Consider the following 18,825-nt stretch of genomic DNA (forward strand, 5'->3'; position numbering starts at 1 on the left):
AAACGCCTCGAAATCATATGGTGCACCATCTCGCTGCGCCGTCCAAAGACGACTGTCTCCCCGTAATCGTGGGACGCCGCTAAGGAGAGTTTCACGTCCCTGAGTACGCGTAAAAGAGAGAGAGAGAGAGATGCGAGGGACCGAGGGAGCGAGACGGCGATAGGACGCTAGCTAACACACCAGCCGCGGCGCGCTACGCTACGCGACTACACGGTAATGTCAGAGTGGTAGTGAATGGAACGCGGTGTGCTGCACGTCCTCGCGTAGTACGACGCTCCGCGAGCGTCGCGCGCCACCAATGGTCGGCGAGTACGGGCGGTCACGTGACGTGCGTGCCGAGCTGTGCAGCAGCAGAACATTGCAAATGACAAGACGCGTAGGGCATTGTGTCGTACCGCCGCCACCGCTGTCATCGTCGTCGTCCTCGTCGTCCTCTCGTCGTCGTGCTCGCGCCAAGTTCCTCCGTTCTCGTCGCCTCGAAGAGAAGTCCTCGTCTCCCGGTGCCTAGCACGTCGGATACGTGCTTCCGCGTCAGGGACGCGTCCGTGAAAAGAAAGAGCGAGAGAAAGAGAGAGAGAGAGAGAGAGAAAAGGAAAAAGGCAGCCAGCCCGTAGTTGTAGTTGCGCGCGCGACTCTTCGCGCGGGGTCTGGTCCACCTCTCTCTCCCGCGCCCTGAGAGAAAGAGCGGCGAGTTCGCCGAGGCAGGAGGAAGCCGCGTCAGGCGCGCGTCCGCTCCGTCGAGTTCCCCGTGCGAGGGATCGTATCCGAATAGTTTTCTCTGCGGAGAGAAATAGCAGAGGGAGAACGAGAGGGAGAGATAGATAAAACGAAAAACGAAGATGTCGAGCTCCTCGCAGCGTATGCGAAAGTCCTCGCCATGCTCGAAGCAGGGCCCGATGCGTGCCACCCTGCCTGTGAGCTCGCTCATGAGGCAGGGCCGGCAAAGCAGCAGCCTTCGAAAGAGCAACAGCAACAGCCCCACGGTCTCGCCGACGAACGCGGCCGTCTGGCGGGCGCGAATCTCCCCGGAGACGTCGTCTTCCTCGGGACAGCGGAGTCCCGGGTCCCTATCCTACAAAGGTATGTCGGAGCTCCCATCTTTCTTGCCCTTCTGGTCTCTCCTTCCTTCCCGCAGACTCGCTTTTTTTTTTTTTTTTGTCCGTTTGAGTTTTCATTTCTCTCTGCATCCTCGGGGATCATCGCCGGGAACGAAATCGGTTCCAGCGATGGATATTTGATGATTCTATCGCAATAGCGATAGTAACCGACCGGTACTGTAGTGTAGCCAAAATCTGTTGTCTGCTCTTGGAATCTTGTTCTTGGTGAAGGGGTATGTTGATTGTGGAGTGAGTGCATGGCGAGGTTTTGGATGTCCTTTAAAGAAATGATTTTTTCCATGAAGAAGTAAGGTATCTTACGTATTGCTTATTCCGAGGTATGCAAGCTGGATAAGAATGCTTTATTGTGTTCGCTGTATAGATGTAAGACTGCTTTTTGTGTTATGTATTATTTGACACGAGACTTCTTCCTTTTGTATTATTTCAATTGTAAAATAAGTTGGGAATAAGAGAGAGAGAGAGAGAGAGAAATTATTTGCAAGTCTTGCGTGTTTATCTTTGTTCATCTAAATATTGGGAAAGAATTAGTTATTAAATGTTTTCTTAGTTGTTTTTCGAGATTAAATTTTTAGAGAACAAAGAAAGACTGCTTTTATTTAGCATAAACCATCGTTGCTTGCTCTAAATTCATTGTAATCATTTAATAAATAGTTATTTATAAATGCAACCTATTGCAACATACATTTATAATTTTGTTTTTAAATGTATTTTATGAATCATGTTTCACTTTTGACTAACTAACTCACATTTACATACACACTTTGTGCATAATTATTTTGAACAAAGATTACATTTGAAAATCCACAAGTTTAATTCACTTCCACATTACAACTGCAGTAACTGAAGAGACATTTTTAGTTCGGTTACACTGTGGACTTATTATTTACATTTGTTTTCTCATTATTTTGATGGTCAAATTTCAATCAATCCAGCAACCGAAAATTATTTTTATGGTTCGGTCTGGCAAATATAATACTTTGCAATAATTGCATAATAGAAAATCTATTTAACTGTCTCGTTTAATTGAATATTATCCTACTTTCCAGCCAAATCAAAAACACTGAGCGGCCGTTGTAGCGATAGCTTAAGTGGCAGCCAGAGTATTCGACGAACAGCATCACTGGATACCATCTATCTAAAAGGACAATGGCCACGTGAGTCCTATTATATGCATTCCAGTCTTCTGGTGGACAAATCTACTCAGGTGAGTACATTATGTCCTTTTTACAAACATGTGCATAAAAATGTAACATGAATACATGTATATCACATGAGATCTGTTTGTTTACCTCTTATTTTTATCGTATAGACGGAAGAATGTTCCAATGAACCAAGAAAAATGCATAGTCGTCATCCCACAGAACAAACTGTCACCGATGAAAAATTGGAGAAGAATTATTTCAGGCATCGGTATGTGCTGTTTCGTTTTACGTTTTCTGTTTATTGAAAAATTCGTATGTCAATTTGTATTTTATACATATATATTGTTGTTACAGATTACAACGTACAAATAAAGAAGGTACTAGCAGTAGACTAATAATGCCGGGTGGTCCACCACCTGCACTTCCCGGAGATCATTCAGTACTTTTACCCAGTATTGCTTCACAGACATCCATGCGTGAGTGATCAAAAAATTTCTTGTTCTATTTTATTGAATATTAAATCTAATTGAATATTATATATCCTGTTTCTTATCTTTATAGACAATCAATTTAGCTTGAGTGCAAAAGCAAGTCCTATGAATATCCCAGTGAAACCAATGAGGCCTCCAATGCGTTCGTCTATCGAAGGGCTCAATCAAGAAATTGAAGGACTCGTGCTCAAAAGTACAGCCAATAATAGCGACGCAGATCATCCAATAGAAGACAAGGTAGTTCGAAATGTTGAGAATTATTAATTTACAAAATTCGATGTGTATATTTTATCAAAATTAAAAAGATTATTTTATATATAAGTTACACATTTAATTTAGAAAAAGAGCAGAGACACGCAGTTTTGAGCAAAATATATTTATAACTTTATCTCGAAAGATATTTTCTATCCGAATGAATAATATATATTCATTATTTTACATACATATTATAGATACCTTTTATCTCGAATACCTGCGGTTTTGCATCTAGATATTGATTTGTTAGATATGTATCATTAATCGCCGCTAAATATGTTATAAAAAAAGCTTTAAATGTATTTTTCATGCAAAATATTAGTTTTGCTTACGTATGTTTTTTTTCATACAAAGTTATAGTCTTGTACAATAATTATATGATATTTTAGTGAGTATTGAATTTATCTATTTCTTTTCTAGTATGCACGATATCGCGAGCAAATCACACCCGAAGGACATCGCGCTCCTTTAGCAGATCTATTACGGAGTGTCAACACCACTCGGAGTGTCAACACACAAACGCCGGCTACCGACCTTCCCTCCAGTTCTTATTCTTCAGGTAAGTCGTGCAACCGCGTCTTTATATACTCAATTAATTTGTGGGTGTAATTGATGGTGTTGATAAAATTAAGATGATTATTACAAATATGCAAAAAAAGAACCATTGATAGTATGCTAAATTTTTCCAAAAATAGCTGGGTAACAGTCAAGATTAAAAAGAATTAAGATTAATAAGAATTAAATTATTTTACAAAATTATTTATTCTGTACAAAATGTATTTGTGTGTTATTTTTTTAGTAGTATAATCAAAAGAGAATTTTGATTCTTATATGAACAAAAATAAAAATAAATTGAAAATGTAGAATAGAATTTTTTTACATGAATTGTTTAAAAAGTAATTCTATTTCATAAAAAATTGTATTCTACGTTTTTAATTTATTTTTTATAATTTTCTTCTTTTGATTATGTTACTCGTATAATAATTATATCAACTTGTATATATACACACACATACTTGTGTATATTCTTTCTAATTAATTGTTTCTGGTTAACGTGAATATATTTAGTATAAGTAACACACTAACTAAAGGTGTGTGCCTGTTGAGACAGGCCCTCCATCTAGGAATTCTGAGTCTCCGCTGATTCCTGGTGTTATGGATGCGTCCCGTCCGCCTAGCGATCTCTTACAAGGTTGGAGCATATTTGCGGAAAGATTTGATTTTGCCTTTTCACAGATCTCATTTGTTTGTTTTTAATCTCTCGATTTGCCATGTTAATACTATGCATCTAATGATATGGATAGTGAATCATTAAAAACTATTACTCTCGCACATAATAAATTTTAAAATATCACTTTTATGGAAAAATATTTCAAATAAAAGTTACTTGATTTTAAGAAGAATGTTCATGCATGATCAGTACAGTTTTATTACAGGAGCGTTTTTAAATAAGAAGATATACGATTTTATTGAAAAAAATAATAAAAATAAAGATGGGCTTTGAAGTCTCGCTTCTATTTGGAACAAAATCGTGTTTATCATAGAATGTCTCCCTCTTGAGATCAAGTAACTTTTAGCTGATACATTTTTCTATGAAACATATTTGAAAATTTATTAGAGTAACTTTTTTTTAGTATGGTTTACTCTGTGATTTATCTTATACAAGCATACATACATACACATAAATGAAAAAAAAATTATATTTTTGTCAAGATTCATTAGGACATTCATCTCGTATGCATGATATTATTGACCCCTAAAAGAGCATCAAGGCATATGTAAAACTAAATTTAGTAAAAGAATAATGATATTAAATTTTGTTCAAACTTATATGGTCACAATTTTTATAATCACATTATTTCTATCGTGATTTGAATCTCTATTCAAAAGCTTACAATTTTTTAAATAAAAAACACATGTTATACGTATATATTTTTATCAATAACACATTATTAAATTATATGCAACCTCAATAATTAAAATAATATATAAATCAGATATTTAACAAAATTCTGTATAGTGATATTAGTTGCATGTTTTGATATGACTTATGAATGTTTTATATATTACTTATTTATTCTTTATAGTTAGACATTTTTCTCTTTTGTCTCTATAAATATTGCTATTAATATATGAAAACATATATTTATTATATGAAGACTTTAATAACAATTTAAAAGATGCATGATAAATATTACGGTTAAATATATTATATATACCTTTATTTTATTTTATTTTTTCAGCATCACACAGCAAGAATGTTATAATATATATACATACATACATGATCTTAATATTTTAATGCTATTATTTATTTTTATTGTAAAACAAATGTACAATAATACCCCATTTTACATAAGCTCACTGTTTACACTCTAGCATCTATTTTAAAATATCAAATGGCATGTAAAATTCATTATGTATTTTGATCAATATAAAAAAAAAACAATGTTTCACCCAACGTTCCATTTCTTACACGAGAATGCGATTTTCACATTCTTTAATTTATAGGTGGAAGCCGCGGTTCAACACCTGAACAAGACAGAGAAGGACGTCTCGGTACCTCTCCTCACATTAACAGGTTCCTGGCGAGGGAACCGCCCGATGGCTGTGAGAAAGTCAACCTCAAATTTGTGGAAGATGCAAGGTAACGTAGAAGTCGCTCTCTATTGTCTCTTTCTTAGGCATGAGCATCCGTAGAATTTTTTCCAGAGCGGAGAGATGCTTAAATTTTTTTTATTTTCTATTCTTTTTTCATTTTTTATGTTAAATGTGCAAGTAAATTCCAATGTTTATTCAGAGCTAGAGCAAATGTTTAATTTCTTGTTGATTCCAGAGAGGAGCAAATACTCTTCTCTTTTGTCCCCTCCTTTTTATTTTATTATTTTAATTTTTTCTATATTAAATGTGCAGGTAAATTCCAATGTTTATTCAGAGCTAGAGCAGATGCTCAATTTTTTACTGATTCCAGAGGGAGGAAAATGCCCTCGTTTGCTTTCTCTTGTGCTCTTAGGATATTTGTAAATAATAAAATTTCTTTTTTCATATGTAGGCGGCCCATGATAGATTTGAGCAAACTAGACTATTCCCCAAAGCCGTGCGTTCCAGCATTCCAGTTGAAACCCAGCTTGGGATCAGCGTTCCTGCCATTGCAACAGCCGGCCAGCCCGACGATGGTCGCCTCGAGTGCATCACCCTCCGCGCATACGACACCGACCACACCTCCACCAAATCCATAGTCCCACTCTTTATCTTGCGGTGTTACACTTGTAAGCTCGATTAGTATATATTATATATATATACATACATATATATATTTTTTTTTAACGACCTTGTGGGTAGAAAGTGATTTACTTCGACGTAAAAGCATATATATCGACAAAGAAAAGTTACCGAACAAAAATGAAAGAAAGAAAGAAAAAAGAACAGCCTGTTCCCAGTGCGCGCCGCGCGGACATCGTGCTGGCATCGTGGATCGTGTAATTAAAGAAGTTGCGGAATTGCATGAATACAAATAAAAAAAAATAAAAGGGAAATAAAGTATTTGGACGGCATCCGAGCTCCGTTTATAATGTTCGAAACAATAATCTATAAATACGAGGAACAATAATTTGTGATAACTAAAAGAAAAAAATACACAAAAAAGATAAAGAAAACGACAACGTTTAGGAATGAACATTGTGTTCTACAGGGAAAAAAGACTAATGAAATTGCGTATTCTAAATTTAGTGCTAAAATGTGCTAAACGACTTTAATTTTGTACACACGGATAAAATATTCAAGATTATGACAAAAAAAGTATTAAATTTGATTGTTGGAATAAACAAAATTATATGGATACAGAGGAGATAAGAAAAGGCACGTGTGCACGATATATATGTATGCACGTATACGTACATATATATGCATACGTATATATACATTGTTGCTCGTCTCTATGATGTTTTTATTAGAATCTTCATTGTTTGAAGTACTCGATTGCATAGTGACAGAGATGTGAATCACCCTTGTTAGAATTTTGTATCGTTTTGTATTATTACTTGTATGCTCTAAAAAAAATATTCTCAAACTATTATCATATGAGAAGTTAGAAAATGATGTATCCCTATGTTTTTGTTTTACAGAAATGGAGTTTTACACGAGAACGTCATTTTTTAGGCGAGATAAATATGTGCGCGATTGTTTATCATGAAAATATTTGAAGCCGCGAATGTGTTTCTCCCTATAATATTTTTAACAAAGATTAGGCAAATGATTCTAAATTTGAAATACGAAATTGTGTTTGATATTTCGAGATAATTCTAGGCTTTATCCGGAATTGATAACGTCTCATCGTTCTTCCATTCTGTTTTGCGACAATACCATAGGGCTACAATATTTTTGATTTATCTTATATATTACGTTAGTTTACAAACTGAATATGTACAACCAACACAACATGCAGTGACAGGTTGACGAATGCATGATGGAATGAGTCCAACGACATAAGAAGGCTACGTATTGAGTTGACAGAAACGCGAGAGAAATGAGTGATAATACTAGATATTGGTTGAAGTGACGACATGCGCTTTTGTCAGTGTGGTATCAGATGTGGTCATAAAAACGGTTCCATAATCTGGCACGAAAAACAGGTGTGCGTGTATGTTTTTTGTATAAATGCGGAGAATTATTTAGGAAGATATAATCTGCGTCTTATACAAAGCGACAGTATGTATGTGTTGTATATCAGAATTATGATTAACCATTCACGAATAACTTTGAAGACTTAAAGCGCGACAGAAAAATCAATTTTGGAATATTCGGCCAAACGCAGACTGAATATCAATTTGTAAAAGTAAATTTACGTTAAATTAGACAGTTAATAATTTAAATGGAGGTTTATTCTTTTAATTTGAATCAAAAATTATATGTTTTGCGATGTTAAATTAATGGAGAGATCTTAAAATATGCGTGGAAAAAAAAGAAAAGTTGAAAGTTATTCGTGCGATGGATTAAATTATCGTTTTACGCAGATATAGCCACTCGGAAGAAGTTCAAGTTTATTTTTTGCTTTTTAGTACACATTTTGCAAACAATTTTTATAGTTACAGTGTCTGTGGGAGGAAAATAAGAATCTTGATAGTGTGTAAAGCCAAGAGCGCGGAAGAAACGGTTTTTTAAATACGATAGTAATATACTTTCTAATAATGTAATGTAATATCTAGCTACAACAGTGAAGATGGAAAAAAGAAGAAAAAAAAGAATGTTAACACATAAGTACCTGGCACACTGGTCTATGCTCTCTCTTATCCAGCTCACTAGGAAGTTCATGCCTTAGAATGCGTGGTAAGGTGTGCTATACATAGACAGGAAGGTTAATCAGAGAGTCAGGATACACACAAAATGCACACTGGCTAGTTAAAGTGTATACAATACGAAAATACCCCAGATAGCAAACATACGTCATTTTGACGTCTAATGACGTCATTTGACGTCAAAATGACGTCAGTTTGCTACTTGGAGCTGTATAGTATTTACTAGCTTAAGAGAACTTCGTTTTTTATTTATTTTGCTACAGATCTAACAACAACACACCTCGTACCACACCGCACACTCTCTGTCGTATCGATATCTGAGTGTAGAGCAGCTTCGAGAAGAGAAAAGCGTATTCGACTACATTATTATACTTCGGTCTGTTCGCGTGCTTTGCATCCTGAACGAATCCGAAGTAATGCGCGACGCGTAATAGTGTATAATTAATATTAATGAATAAAATGAAAGAACAGATTTTCGTAATTTTAATAAGTAGATTTAAAAAAAAGAAAAAGATTTCAAAGCGAACGTTATTTTCACCGCAATCTGTCAAAGGGCTCCACTTTTTAACCTTCGTGTACTTGCATAATGTGTTATCATTATTGTTAGTTTTCGTTATCGATTCCGTAATAAGCAGAGTAACGTGTACGAAGACTGCTAGAACCGAATATTATTACCTGTTATTTGGGATATACCTAAAAAAAGAAAAAAAAAGAAAAATCTAAAGTTAAATTAATAAATTAGGCTCAAATCATATTTCCGATTACCTATGAACGAGTGTATATAGATCTATATACTTTAATTCATTATTAAATAATCTCTCCTTACACATGACTATACTGTTCGGTACATTCTCTCTACATATCTAAAATCTGAGCAGGCTTCAGAAACGGCAAAATGATTATGTCAATTAAAAATTTATTTAACCCTAGGACACAGTCTAGATGTATCGTTGCAGTATCTTGCACACTGAACGAAAAATAATTGTTGAACGTGTATCGTAATTTGTGTAAGATGCTCAGAAATTATACAAAACTTTTTCCAATATATAGAAAACACATGTGTATGTTATATAAAATATCTTTTAAAAAAATTTTATATACCTGCTGAAAAAAATTTAAAAAGTGCAACTTTTATTCACTGTTTTATAATAAATATATAAAACATTATTTAAATTGGTTTTTTTCATTCTATTTACTATTATCGAATGAATTTATCTTTCGTGCATAAGTATGACACAAATACGTCATACATAATAATTCCGATGTACCGAGCAATATGTATTTTCACTATTTGAACGCGCTGCATATATTAGTTAATGTATCATCAAACTTTTTTGATGATGTATTAACTCTTTAATCTATTATAAAATAGCAAGACTTGTGTTAATAAGCACTTTTGTTCTCAAATATATGTTTATATGTTACGAAAATGATAGGTTCACGAGGATAAATATTATTCATAGACTATTGTTGCGACTAAAGTTAATCTTTATCAAATTAAAAATGGACAATTTTTTATAGAATTTGCCATTTAAGTATTAAGTATTTTTATATGTTTGCATATCTTGGTCTTACAAATGCAAATATATTTGATTTTCTAGAATAACAAATTTCTTAATCGTTTCATTTAATTCGCGATATTTTCGAATTCTCTATTTTAAAAAAAGAGTATCTTACAATGCTATAATTCTCTTATATTCATTGTTCTTGTCTTGTTTAAAAACAAAATTTTGAAATTTATTTAGTTTCCTAGTCGGTCCTAGGGCTAAATCAAAATTAGTCAAAAGAGAGAAATAGAGCATGTAAATAATAAATTAACGCGCTTCTTATATTAACAACTTTTGATATAGAATATAAGTGACTCACGAGAGATGCTTCATTTTCACAAAATTACATTTATTAATGAAGCAACACATCGATCAATAAATATATATATATATGTATATGTATGTATACATATAAATATATATGTGTGTGTGTGTGTGTGTGTGTATGTGTGTATATATATATATATATATATATATATATATAAGAATACTTTTGTTTTGTGCTCATATTTTCATAATTATATTTCTCAGTTATATAATTATTTATCATATTTGCAAGATGTTTCAAAATTAGCAGAGTCAAGTACGAGATTTTTATAAAGTTTGAAATGTGATTTTTATTAATAAAAACATTAAAATATCACTGAATTCGAATTATAATATTCGAAAAACGTCAATTCTTTATAAATTAATCTTCAGAAATAAAAGTAAGACAACTTAACAATTTATATATGTAAATTCTAATAAAATGGTAACTAAATTAAATTTTGATTTGCTTAATTAATAAAGATAACGAGAATAAGAGAAAATTTAAACCCAAAAATTAACATTAAAATTATGATCTTATTTGATACTTTCACTAAGATAGAAGTGATTTAAATTTTTAATATAAGGAACAATGATATATGCCATTTTGGAACAGCTTGTATATTTTGCATACGTTTGCATTTATCAATTTATATATTGATATATAATCTTGCGGATAAGTTTTATAATATTACAATAATGATTAGTTTTATTTGATTATAATATAAAATTACTTTATTGAAAAGTTATCTTTTTAGTTTAAATATCTTTTATTTAATGTTTGTTGATCAAAATTATCGTCACACGTTTCCAGGAATTGTATGGGAATATGTAAGTGTCGAAAAGCATTGAGAATATTAAATGAAAACTTGGTGCTTTTTAATGTTCCTGTATTGAAATATGATATATCTTGACGTGTTGTACGATTAGTTTGAGAAGAAAATTGTTTTATTTTATCAATTTTTAATGACTGAGAAAATAACATCGTGAACGATTTACTATCAATGCTCCGAAATGAATATGACGATAAATATGATGAATACTACGATTGTGATATAATTTAATAAGCTCACGATGTTTCGTTCGGCCATTGAGATAAATACATCGATTGTTGCGCGCGATGGCTTTACCAAACGATATAATTATTACTTCATTCATCGATCATAAGAGAAAGGAGAAATGTTAATAATAATAATAAGTATATTTGTAACTTTCTCAGAGCATACCACATGCTATTAAGGAAAAAAAAGAACTTCTCTCAATATGGAAAGGTGAGCACGGCCAAAGTGTTGCCTAGTACAAATATATTGTAAAGAAAAATGGATTGTTATTTAAATGAGCCAAAAGTGCTACTTGCGTTTTGCGCAGATTTATTTCGAGATATATACTTATCAATGTCCTTGATCTCAACGCGAGTCCTCTTATTATCTTACCTCTCCATAGTGAGAATTATTCTGCGTAAGTTTGTAAAAAAGATTTGATTTTTTACATGCGCAATTAATTGTACTCTAATTTTACCGGCATAATATTGTAATGTACTTATTCCAATAACAATATGCACCTTTATTTTTGTCATAAAGGATAAATGGAAAGAAAAATGTACCTTTTTATATTACTATTAAGACGCCTTACGTAAATAAACTTTTTAAAAAACTAGATTGAGACGTATAACTTGTTATGATATGCACAGGAATGCCTTAACATGAATTTAAATGCATGTCAAGGCATACAAGAAAAATACATATGCTTCAATATGTACATAAATTCATTCACTAATGCATTCCTATTCCCGTGTATACATAAAAACTTATGTCCATATTTCAGTTTTGCAAGAGTTAGTCCATACTAACTCTTGTTAGATCGAGAAAGGCGCCGGAAACGTTGAGATAAAATGGCGGGAAATGGCGGAAATAATGGCGTCTCCACCGGGCCTCCTGTCGACCCTTAATGTTTTATTTTATTGTTTTTATTAAATTATCAGATATGTTTGTATTTCTAGCCAACTGGTACATACATGTATATTTTCCTTTATTTTAAAAATGTTTTATGGATATTCAATTTCAATTTATATTTAATAAAATATATATTTTATTATTATTAATTCTCACAGAGAGCATCTAATTATATTAGGTTTTACTGATTAAATATTATACTAATCTATTGCATTGGACATATAAAACAATTTACTTATTATAATATAACGATTTTTCTTTGCAATTAAACTAAAAATAGGATTTTTAAAATGGGATAGTAATTTCTTTTTTGGTAATAAAATATTTAAAAAATATAAAACAATTTCATAAAAAAGACCAGTGTTTAATCTTTGCTACATATTAATTTTAAACACATGTCAGCATCATATAAGTCGCATGTGTATAGATATGTTTTTATTTACATAAATATTTATAATCATATGTTCATCTTCTTAATTCTCAACATTATAATATGTATAACAAGATACTCATCTCGCATAATTAAATTAATATTTTTCTTTTTCATGTATGTACAAATTGTCTATAAAAATTGTCATAATTATAAACCCATATATTGAGGGGAGGAAGAAAAAGTACTTCTTGCGGAATTATTTTTCCTCGATTCCTCAGCATTAGGACTATCACTGAAAATAAAAAAAATATCTTGGCAAATATGTAAAAATACATTATAAAAAATAATCCTTATTATTTTGACAATATTCGTGTCAATGCTTATAATAAATGTTTATACACATTTAGCGCCAAATGTAACCAATTTTAATATACATTATTTATTAGATAAACACAAATAAGCCGTAAATAGTTACGTTTAGCGCTAACTTTATGATACCGATGTATAGTTATGATGGATTCTTTTGTACCAGCTTCTTTTAGTCCAGTAGTAATTCATACTTCTGGACAATGTTAATTTATTGGAAGCGCTATTCTTATAGACTAAATAAATTACCCAAAAAAAGGCATCAAAGATACGAGCGTCTGTCTGCTCGGTCTACATCCAAATGCGGGAGAGCACTGAGCTATTCGTCCGACGACGCGTCGTAACCACTGTTGCAATTTTTGTCGTCGTTCTTCCACAAATTTCGCATCCTAGAACATTACAATGCAATAACAATTATTCTCATTACATATAAATGTTTATACAATTACAAATTTATGCATCATCTAATACTTCAATACATATATATGTAGTTTACTTTATTTCCTATTGTTTTTTTTGGCGGAAATTCGAAAGTTGTAACAATAGTGTCATGTTTCTTTAGCTCTCTATAAAGCGCATAAAATTGAGCATATCTCCTGTAAATGTTCCACTCTATGTCCCTTATGCGTACATAAATCTATATTGGAAAATACACGGAAAAATTAAAGAAGAATTATTGTTGATAAAAAGATTTTAGATTATAAAGTTGCACTTCTTATACTTGATAAACATGATGTATGTCGGATGATTGTCCTGTGAGAAACGCGGATGGAATCCATATATGAATAAGACATGGAGGTTCCGCAGGTAAATCGTCCTCATTCAACGGTCCTCGGAGACACTCCAATTCTGTTTGCAACATCTTCACTAGTTTGTCCCTGCAGAAAATTCAAATTCAATTAGGAGAACCATCATGAAACATCGCATGATTTCGCAACGTGTGATTACATACTTGTTTGTCAATTGCATTGTCAGTCTGGCATTAAATTCCATTAACTCGGCATGCATATCTGCAACCTGTATCAATTTCTCTTCATACTGTCGTGCCTCATTGTGATAATCCAACGGCGGATCTTCCTCGGATATCGTCGTGGAATTGGAATCTCTTCGTAACATTTGAACGGCAGTAACATACTTACGCAACTGTTGTCGTAAGAGTTCGTTTTCTCTGCATAATTAAAATTGTGATTAGAATTATATATTCATTACATAATCAATATATTTGCTGAATCACATACATTACTTAATATAATCCATATTATAACTATTATTTATAAATTAATATAAATTTGTTAAAAACTTTTGAAACTATGTTTTCAGTTAATTAAATAGAGATTAGGAAAATTAAGTTACGTGTAAATCAAGATATAAAATAATTATTTATAAATTAATCAATCATAATTACCTATTTAATGTTTGCAATTGCAATTCGTGCCTTTCTAAATAATGTTGATGTTGCCTCTGGAAGCGAGCTAATTGTAATCTGCTTGTTATAGCATCTTCTCTAGCTTGTTCCAACACCTCTGTCATAGCTAAAAGCCTTACACGTAATGTATCTATGTCTAGATTCTCTGGATCTATATGCAGATCTAAACCAACTAATGGTTCTGTTGCTTCCACTGCAGGTTCCGTCACGTCTGTTGAATCCTGAATGAAAATAAAACTTTTAAAGAGAACATTATAATCTTATGTATATATTATTTTTAAATCTTGTTCTTTAGGGAAAGAAATTGATTATGGATTAAATCTATCTCTTGTCTAAGAATTATTTAGTATTACTCTAAAGCATTTAATAAATGTTATAAACATTTACAATATATAAATCTGCTTTGAATTTTTAAATACATTTGTATATAACAAATATATTAAATTTTTATTTTAAAAATAATCAAAATATAAACTTACATTTAAATAATTTGGCATAGTGACTATCATATCATCCAATGTTTGATCGAGTGATGATACAGGTACAAGGCCACCCATATTTCCAGTATCCATTATAGGAGTTAATACTTTTTCTTCTTCGAAAGACTCACTGATATTAAAAAAGTTTTTATTGTATATGTAAAAAAATACTATGTACAATATATCTTTCATTATGTCATGTAATAACAGCTGCCTACCGTTGTTCCCATTCCAAAAGTTTTGTATTAACTGTACTATTGTTGGAATCAACTTGTGGTTGAGAATCTGATAAACAAGGCGAGATAGAATCTTTAGTCGATACTGCCGTAGGCGAGCTGCGACATGTCGGTGGTGCGCTTATAGAAGTTGTATTTTCCTCCCTGTGTTCGTCTTCCTCATCATCGAAAGAAATAATACGTGTTGGTACTTTCTTTTTCCGCTTTTCCTGTTCAGATGCAAGAGGATCTGTTTGACAGATTATAATTAGAATATTAATAATTTGACAATTTTTTTATTGATTTGATGCAGGAATCTTATTTAATATTATTTTAATATTGTTTTAAATAACATTCGAGTTTTTAAAATAAAGATTGAAAATTTTGTTAGATGAAAAAATTATGCAGAATATTTATTTTGAATAATAAAAAATTATTTAACATTACATGTGTAATCTCGTTTTTATATTTTAAAAGTTTTTATTAAGTATGATAAATCTTTTGTATTAAATTAATAGATTTAATATTCACCTGGAATTAATGTAGAAATAATTGGCTCTGATTGAGCACCTCTGTTTTTGTCCATGTCTTTTCCTTTCAAATCATCAAGTTCCTCATTATCCACTCTTATTGCAAATAAGATTGTTCCAAGACCTACAAATAATTAAATTAATTTATGCTTTCTGATATAAATAGAATAGTCATTGTCTCAGAACGAAAAATACCTGCAGCTACGTTAGGTAATACAGAACTCTTCTCCTGATCGAGTAAAAAGGCCCATTCCTCATAGAAGGGAGACAATGTATCCGGATTTATGATAGCATGTAAGTGCCGCTCCAGAGACCTTTCATTCAAGACAGCCCTCAGCCATGCTCTGCCTCGACCGTAATCTGTATGCACCTTTCTCAATATACTAAAACGTTCCTGTTCATGCCATGTGAGTTGTTCTTTTATGCATGGCCAGAATGCTGCATCTATTATATTACCAGGTTTCACATTACCACCAGAAACCAAGTCGGATACGTGTCTATAAAATAAATGAGAGAAAATATCTTTTAATATTTTATTGTTTTTGTTACATTGTGATGTAAACTTAAATATGATTGTTTGACTCATATTAAAAATTTATCAATAAAAAAAATATCATTTCCATGCATTTATCATCTCACTCATGAATCATATATTGGATAAGCTTGTGGTCTGTTTCATGACCTTGTATAATAAACACATGTAGATAATTATTATAGAACATGAATTTAAGATAAATTTAAATTTGATCATTTGCAAAATATTGTAAATATTACCTGAAGGCTGAGTTAATTTTTTCTATATAATTTGTCTTTAATCCATGATCAAAGATTGATTCAAATATGTGGCAGAGCTTTGCTACGCATGCTTCTGATTCTGTAGCTAATTCCGCACGTCCACCAAATCTGACATGACATTCTTTTGCGGACATTAATAGACCCTCCAATAATTTTTCCTTCTCGACTGCATGATCTATTATATTATGTGTATTCGGTACTATCGCTGACATAATACGCAAAGCCTAGAACAAGTAATATTTTCAGAAAATAAATCAAAATCAATGGAATTTAAAGAAGAATCTTAACATTTCTTGATGCTTTGCAGTATGCTCTGTAATTTAAAATAGAAGACTATGTCATTACTACTAATTACATAAGACTTATATTGATGACTCTTGTTAAGTAATTGCATTACACAATCTATGCATATCCTATGCGCCTCATATTTATGAAATAATTAAAAATCTTCCTTTAAAATGTATTCTAAAATTTAATAAGATCAGTATCTCAAGTTATATATATTTTTAAAAACAAGAAATCACATTTTTTAGTTTTTAAAATATGTTACAAAAAATAAAAAAAAGTTTTATTTTCATAATTACTATAAGACTTAGTAAGTTTTCACAAATTTATAAATTATTTTTTGAAATCAAATTATAATAGTAAAAGTATACACATATATTAGGTGCATGTAAAGATTGAATTGTACAAATACAAAAAAATAATAGATCAAAACAATGTATTTATCAAGTAAAGAATTGATGCATTTTATATCATTATCCTATATTTAAACATTTATAATAGAAATTCAAAAATTGCAAAAGAAAAAGGAAAACTGTCTTGACACAAAGAAAAAAATACTGTCGTCACTTCATGTTGCATTCCTGGATAATTAACCTTATTACATCTTCGGAGAACTCATATATACCTAACGATATGTAGATGCTTTATCACTCATATTTGCATACTAACACAAACGACACGTAAAACTACGTAGAAGGCAATAAAAAACTTGTGTAAAAAGTTCACGATACAAAACGTAACACTCGAATGACGCGTAGGAACGCTATTACGACCAATTACGAATTTCTCCAGATTTCTCCCGGATATCTGTGCTTCGGGTAATCGCGAATCTGGGTTACGCTAACCCTCCCGTATTTTTTCATCGCACTGCATTTCAGGCATCGTACTGTCACAGTCGCGTCCATTCATCGTCGTTGACGACACGGAGGGGGAAAAGCATATTATTATCCGCGAACTTACCATTTAAGCGACGCAGTGAGCAGATCACTGCCTCGATCTGCCTTTCACAATCGAGGATTATTAGCGTTCATCGGAAATCGGAATATCCGCGGATGAATTGGAGACTGCGGAGGAAAGAAGAGAGAGAAAGAGAAAAAGAGAATCGCGCGAATCACTTCGGGGACGAAGCACTGGTGCGTCGTCGTTGTCGCGTCATGACATTTAACGCGGAAACATTCGGACGCTCATCGTCACACAAAGAAATCAGCGGAACGTCGGGGGCGGAACTGGCTCCATCACAGTATAATCGTATCGCGTATCGCTAATCGCTACTTCTCCGAGGACATAGACGTGTCAGTGTGGAATAGACGCGCGTCGCGATGGATCGATAGATCGATCGACCGCGCGAATCGATGACGTCGATTGGTCGCTTCGGAAACATCTTGCGCGCCAATCGGATCAGCTGATCGCACAGTCTCGTCTGACACGTGCTGGAGTGCAGTGTGCTTCTGAAGTTCGCAGATTTTTAAGTGCACTTTTTTCATAATAAGAATAACGATATATAAAATACAATAAGGTTAATATTCAGGTAACTATAAATATTTAATTGTAATATAGTAATATCATTTAACGTCATATATAGTGTAGCTTAACTATATAATATAGAATGTAGAGGTTATAGTATATCATATAATATTTACAGTATTATTAGTATTACAGTATTATGTAATATAAGAATAGTAATATGTAATATATATTATTTGCATTAGTATATAAAATTAAATATATAAATAATATATTTATAGTAAATATTCTAGAGAGTACAAAATATAACGCTATATATTGAACACGATATATTGCACATACAATTTATATTATATTATTTCTTGCATATATATATATATATATATATATATATTTTAGTGTAATAATAAAATTTAAATTTTTTGGAAAATATTTCTTTCCAACAATATGCGGGCTTAATATACCATGTGCCTCGATAAAATATGTACGCTCCTGAAGATCATGTGACTTCCATTCGATATATCGTTTCAGGTGTTTTGGCGGGAAAGAGCGACGCGTACTATTACGTCATGCTGTCATTTTACGCAATCTCGGATGGTGCTACAATTTGCTAAATTGGCGTGTAATGGTGAGTCAATAAAATTATACAATTGTAGATATATATTTTGGGTTGATAACCACATGCATGTGTGCAAAACAGAAAAAAATTATTAAATAATATCGTGAGAGAGAAAGAAAGAGAGGATACATTTGTCCTTTTTCTTTCTCTTAATATTAATAAAATTCT

The 18,825-nt window shown here is 32.2% G+C and overlaps 2 protein-coding genes and 1 long non-coding RNA gene across 5 annotated transcripts in view; 2 read left to right on the top strand and 1 right to left on the bottom strand.

The window, feature by feature from the left end:
• The first annotated feature begins 217 nt into the window (after positions 1 to 217).
• On the top strand, positions 218 to 7,081 carry LOC114935622 (glucocorticoid-induced transcript 1 protein). Of its 2 annotated transcripts, XM_029308495.2 has the most exons (9): positions 218 to 1,080; positions 2,165 to 2,322; positions 2,428 to 2,528; positions 2,615 to 2,736; positions 2,822 to 2,988; positions 3,427 to 3,565; positions 4,118 to 4,198; positions 5,518 to 5,653; positions 6,059 to 7,081. In XM_029308495.2, exons 1-9 carry the CDS (start codon positions 840 to 842, stop codon positions 6,243 to 6,245), a joined length of 1,332 nt encoding a protein of 443 aa, XP_029164328.1. In that variant the 5' UTR covers positions 218 to 839; the 3' UTR covers positions 6,246 to 7,081. The 2 variants fall into 2 exon arrangements, with proteins under 2 accessions (XP_029164328.1, XP_029164329.1); XM_029308496.2 differs by lacking the exon at positions 4,118 to 4,198 and having other exon boundaries at positions 219 to 1,080.
• Positions 7,082 to 12,448: 5,367 nt separating this feature from the next.
• LOC114935636 (sorting nexin-29) lies at positions 12,449 to 17,875 on the bottom strand. Of its 2 annotated transcripts, none has more exons than XM_029308514.2 (12): positions 17,535 to 17,875; positions 16,269 to 16,513; positions 15,690 to 15,991; positions 15,496 to 15,618; positions 14,968 to 15,214; positions 14,750 to 14,879; positions 14,250 to 14,491; positions 13,797 to 14,012; positions 13,566 to 13,722; positions 13,341 to 13,481; positions 13,094 to 13,233; positions 12,449 to 12,770 (listed from the first exon to the last, which is right to left on the bottom strand). In XM_029308514.2, exons 1-12 carry the CDS (start codon positions 17,535 to 17,537, stop codon positions 12,686 to 12,688), a joined length of 2,031 nt encoding a protein of 676 aa, XP_029164347.2. In that variant the 5' UTR covers positions 17,538 to 17,875; the 3' UTR covers positions 12,449 to 12,685. The 2 variants fall into 2 exon arrangements, with proteins under 2 accessions (XP_029164347.2, XP_029164348.2); XM_029308515.2 differs by lacking the exon at positions 17,535 to 17,875 and adding an exon at positions 17,200 to 17,511.
• The window catches only part of LOC114935642 (uncharacterized), a 114,237-nt gene continuing 112,818 nt past the window's right edge, over positions 17,407 to 18,825 (top strand). Inside the window, exons 1-2 of the long non-coding RNA XR_014924477.1 lie at positions 17,407 to 18,102; positions 18,570 to 18,666. This is a non-coding gene — a long non-coding RNA (uncharacterized LOC114935642). The remainder of the gene's footprint in view (positions 18,103 to 18,569; positions 18,667 to 18,825) is intronic.

The sequence above is a fragment of the Nylanderia fulva genome, unplaced genomic scaffold, assembly GCF_048542155.1.
Source record: "Nylanderia fulva isolate GAGA-0341 unplaced genomic scaffold, ASM4854215v1 Scaffold18, whole genome shotgun sequence".
In the NCBI taxonomy this organism is placed as follows: Eukaryota; Metazoa; Arthropoda; class Insecta; order Hymenoptera; family Formicidae; genus Nylanderia; species Nylanderia fulva.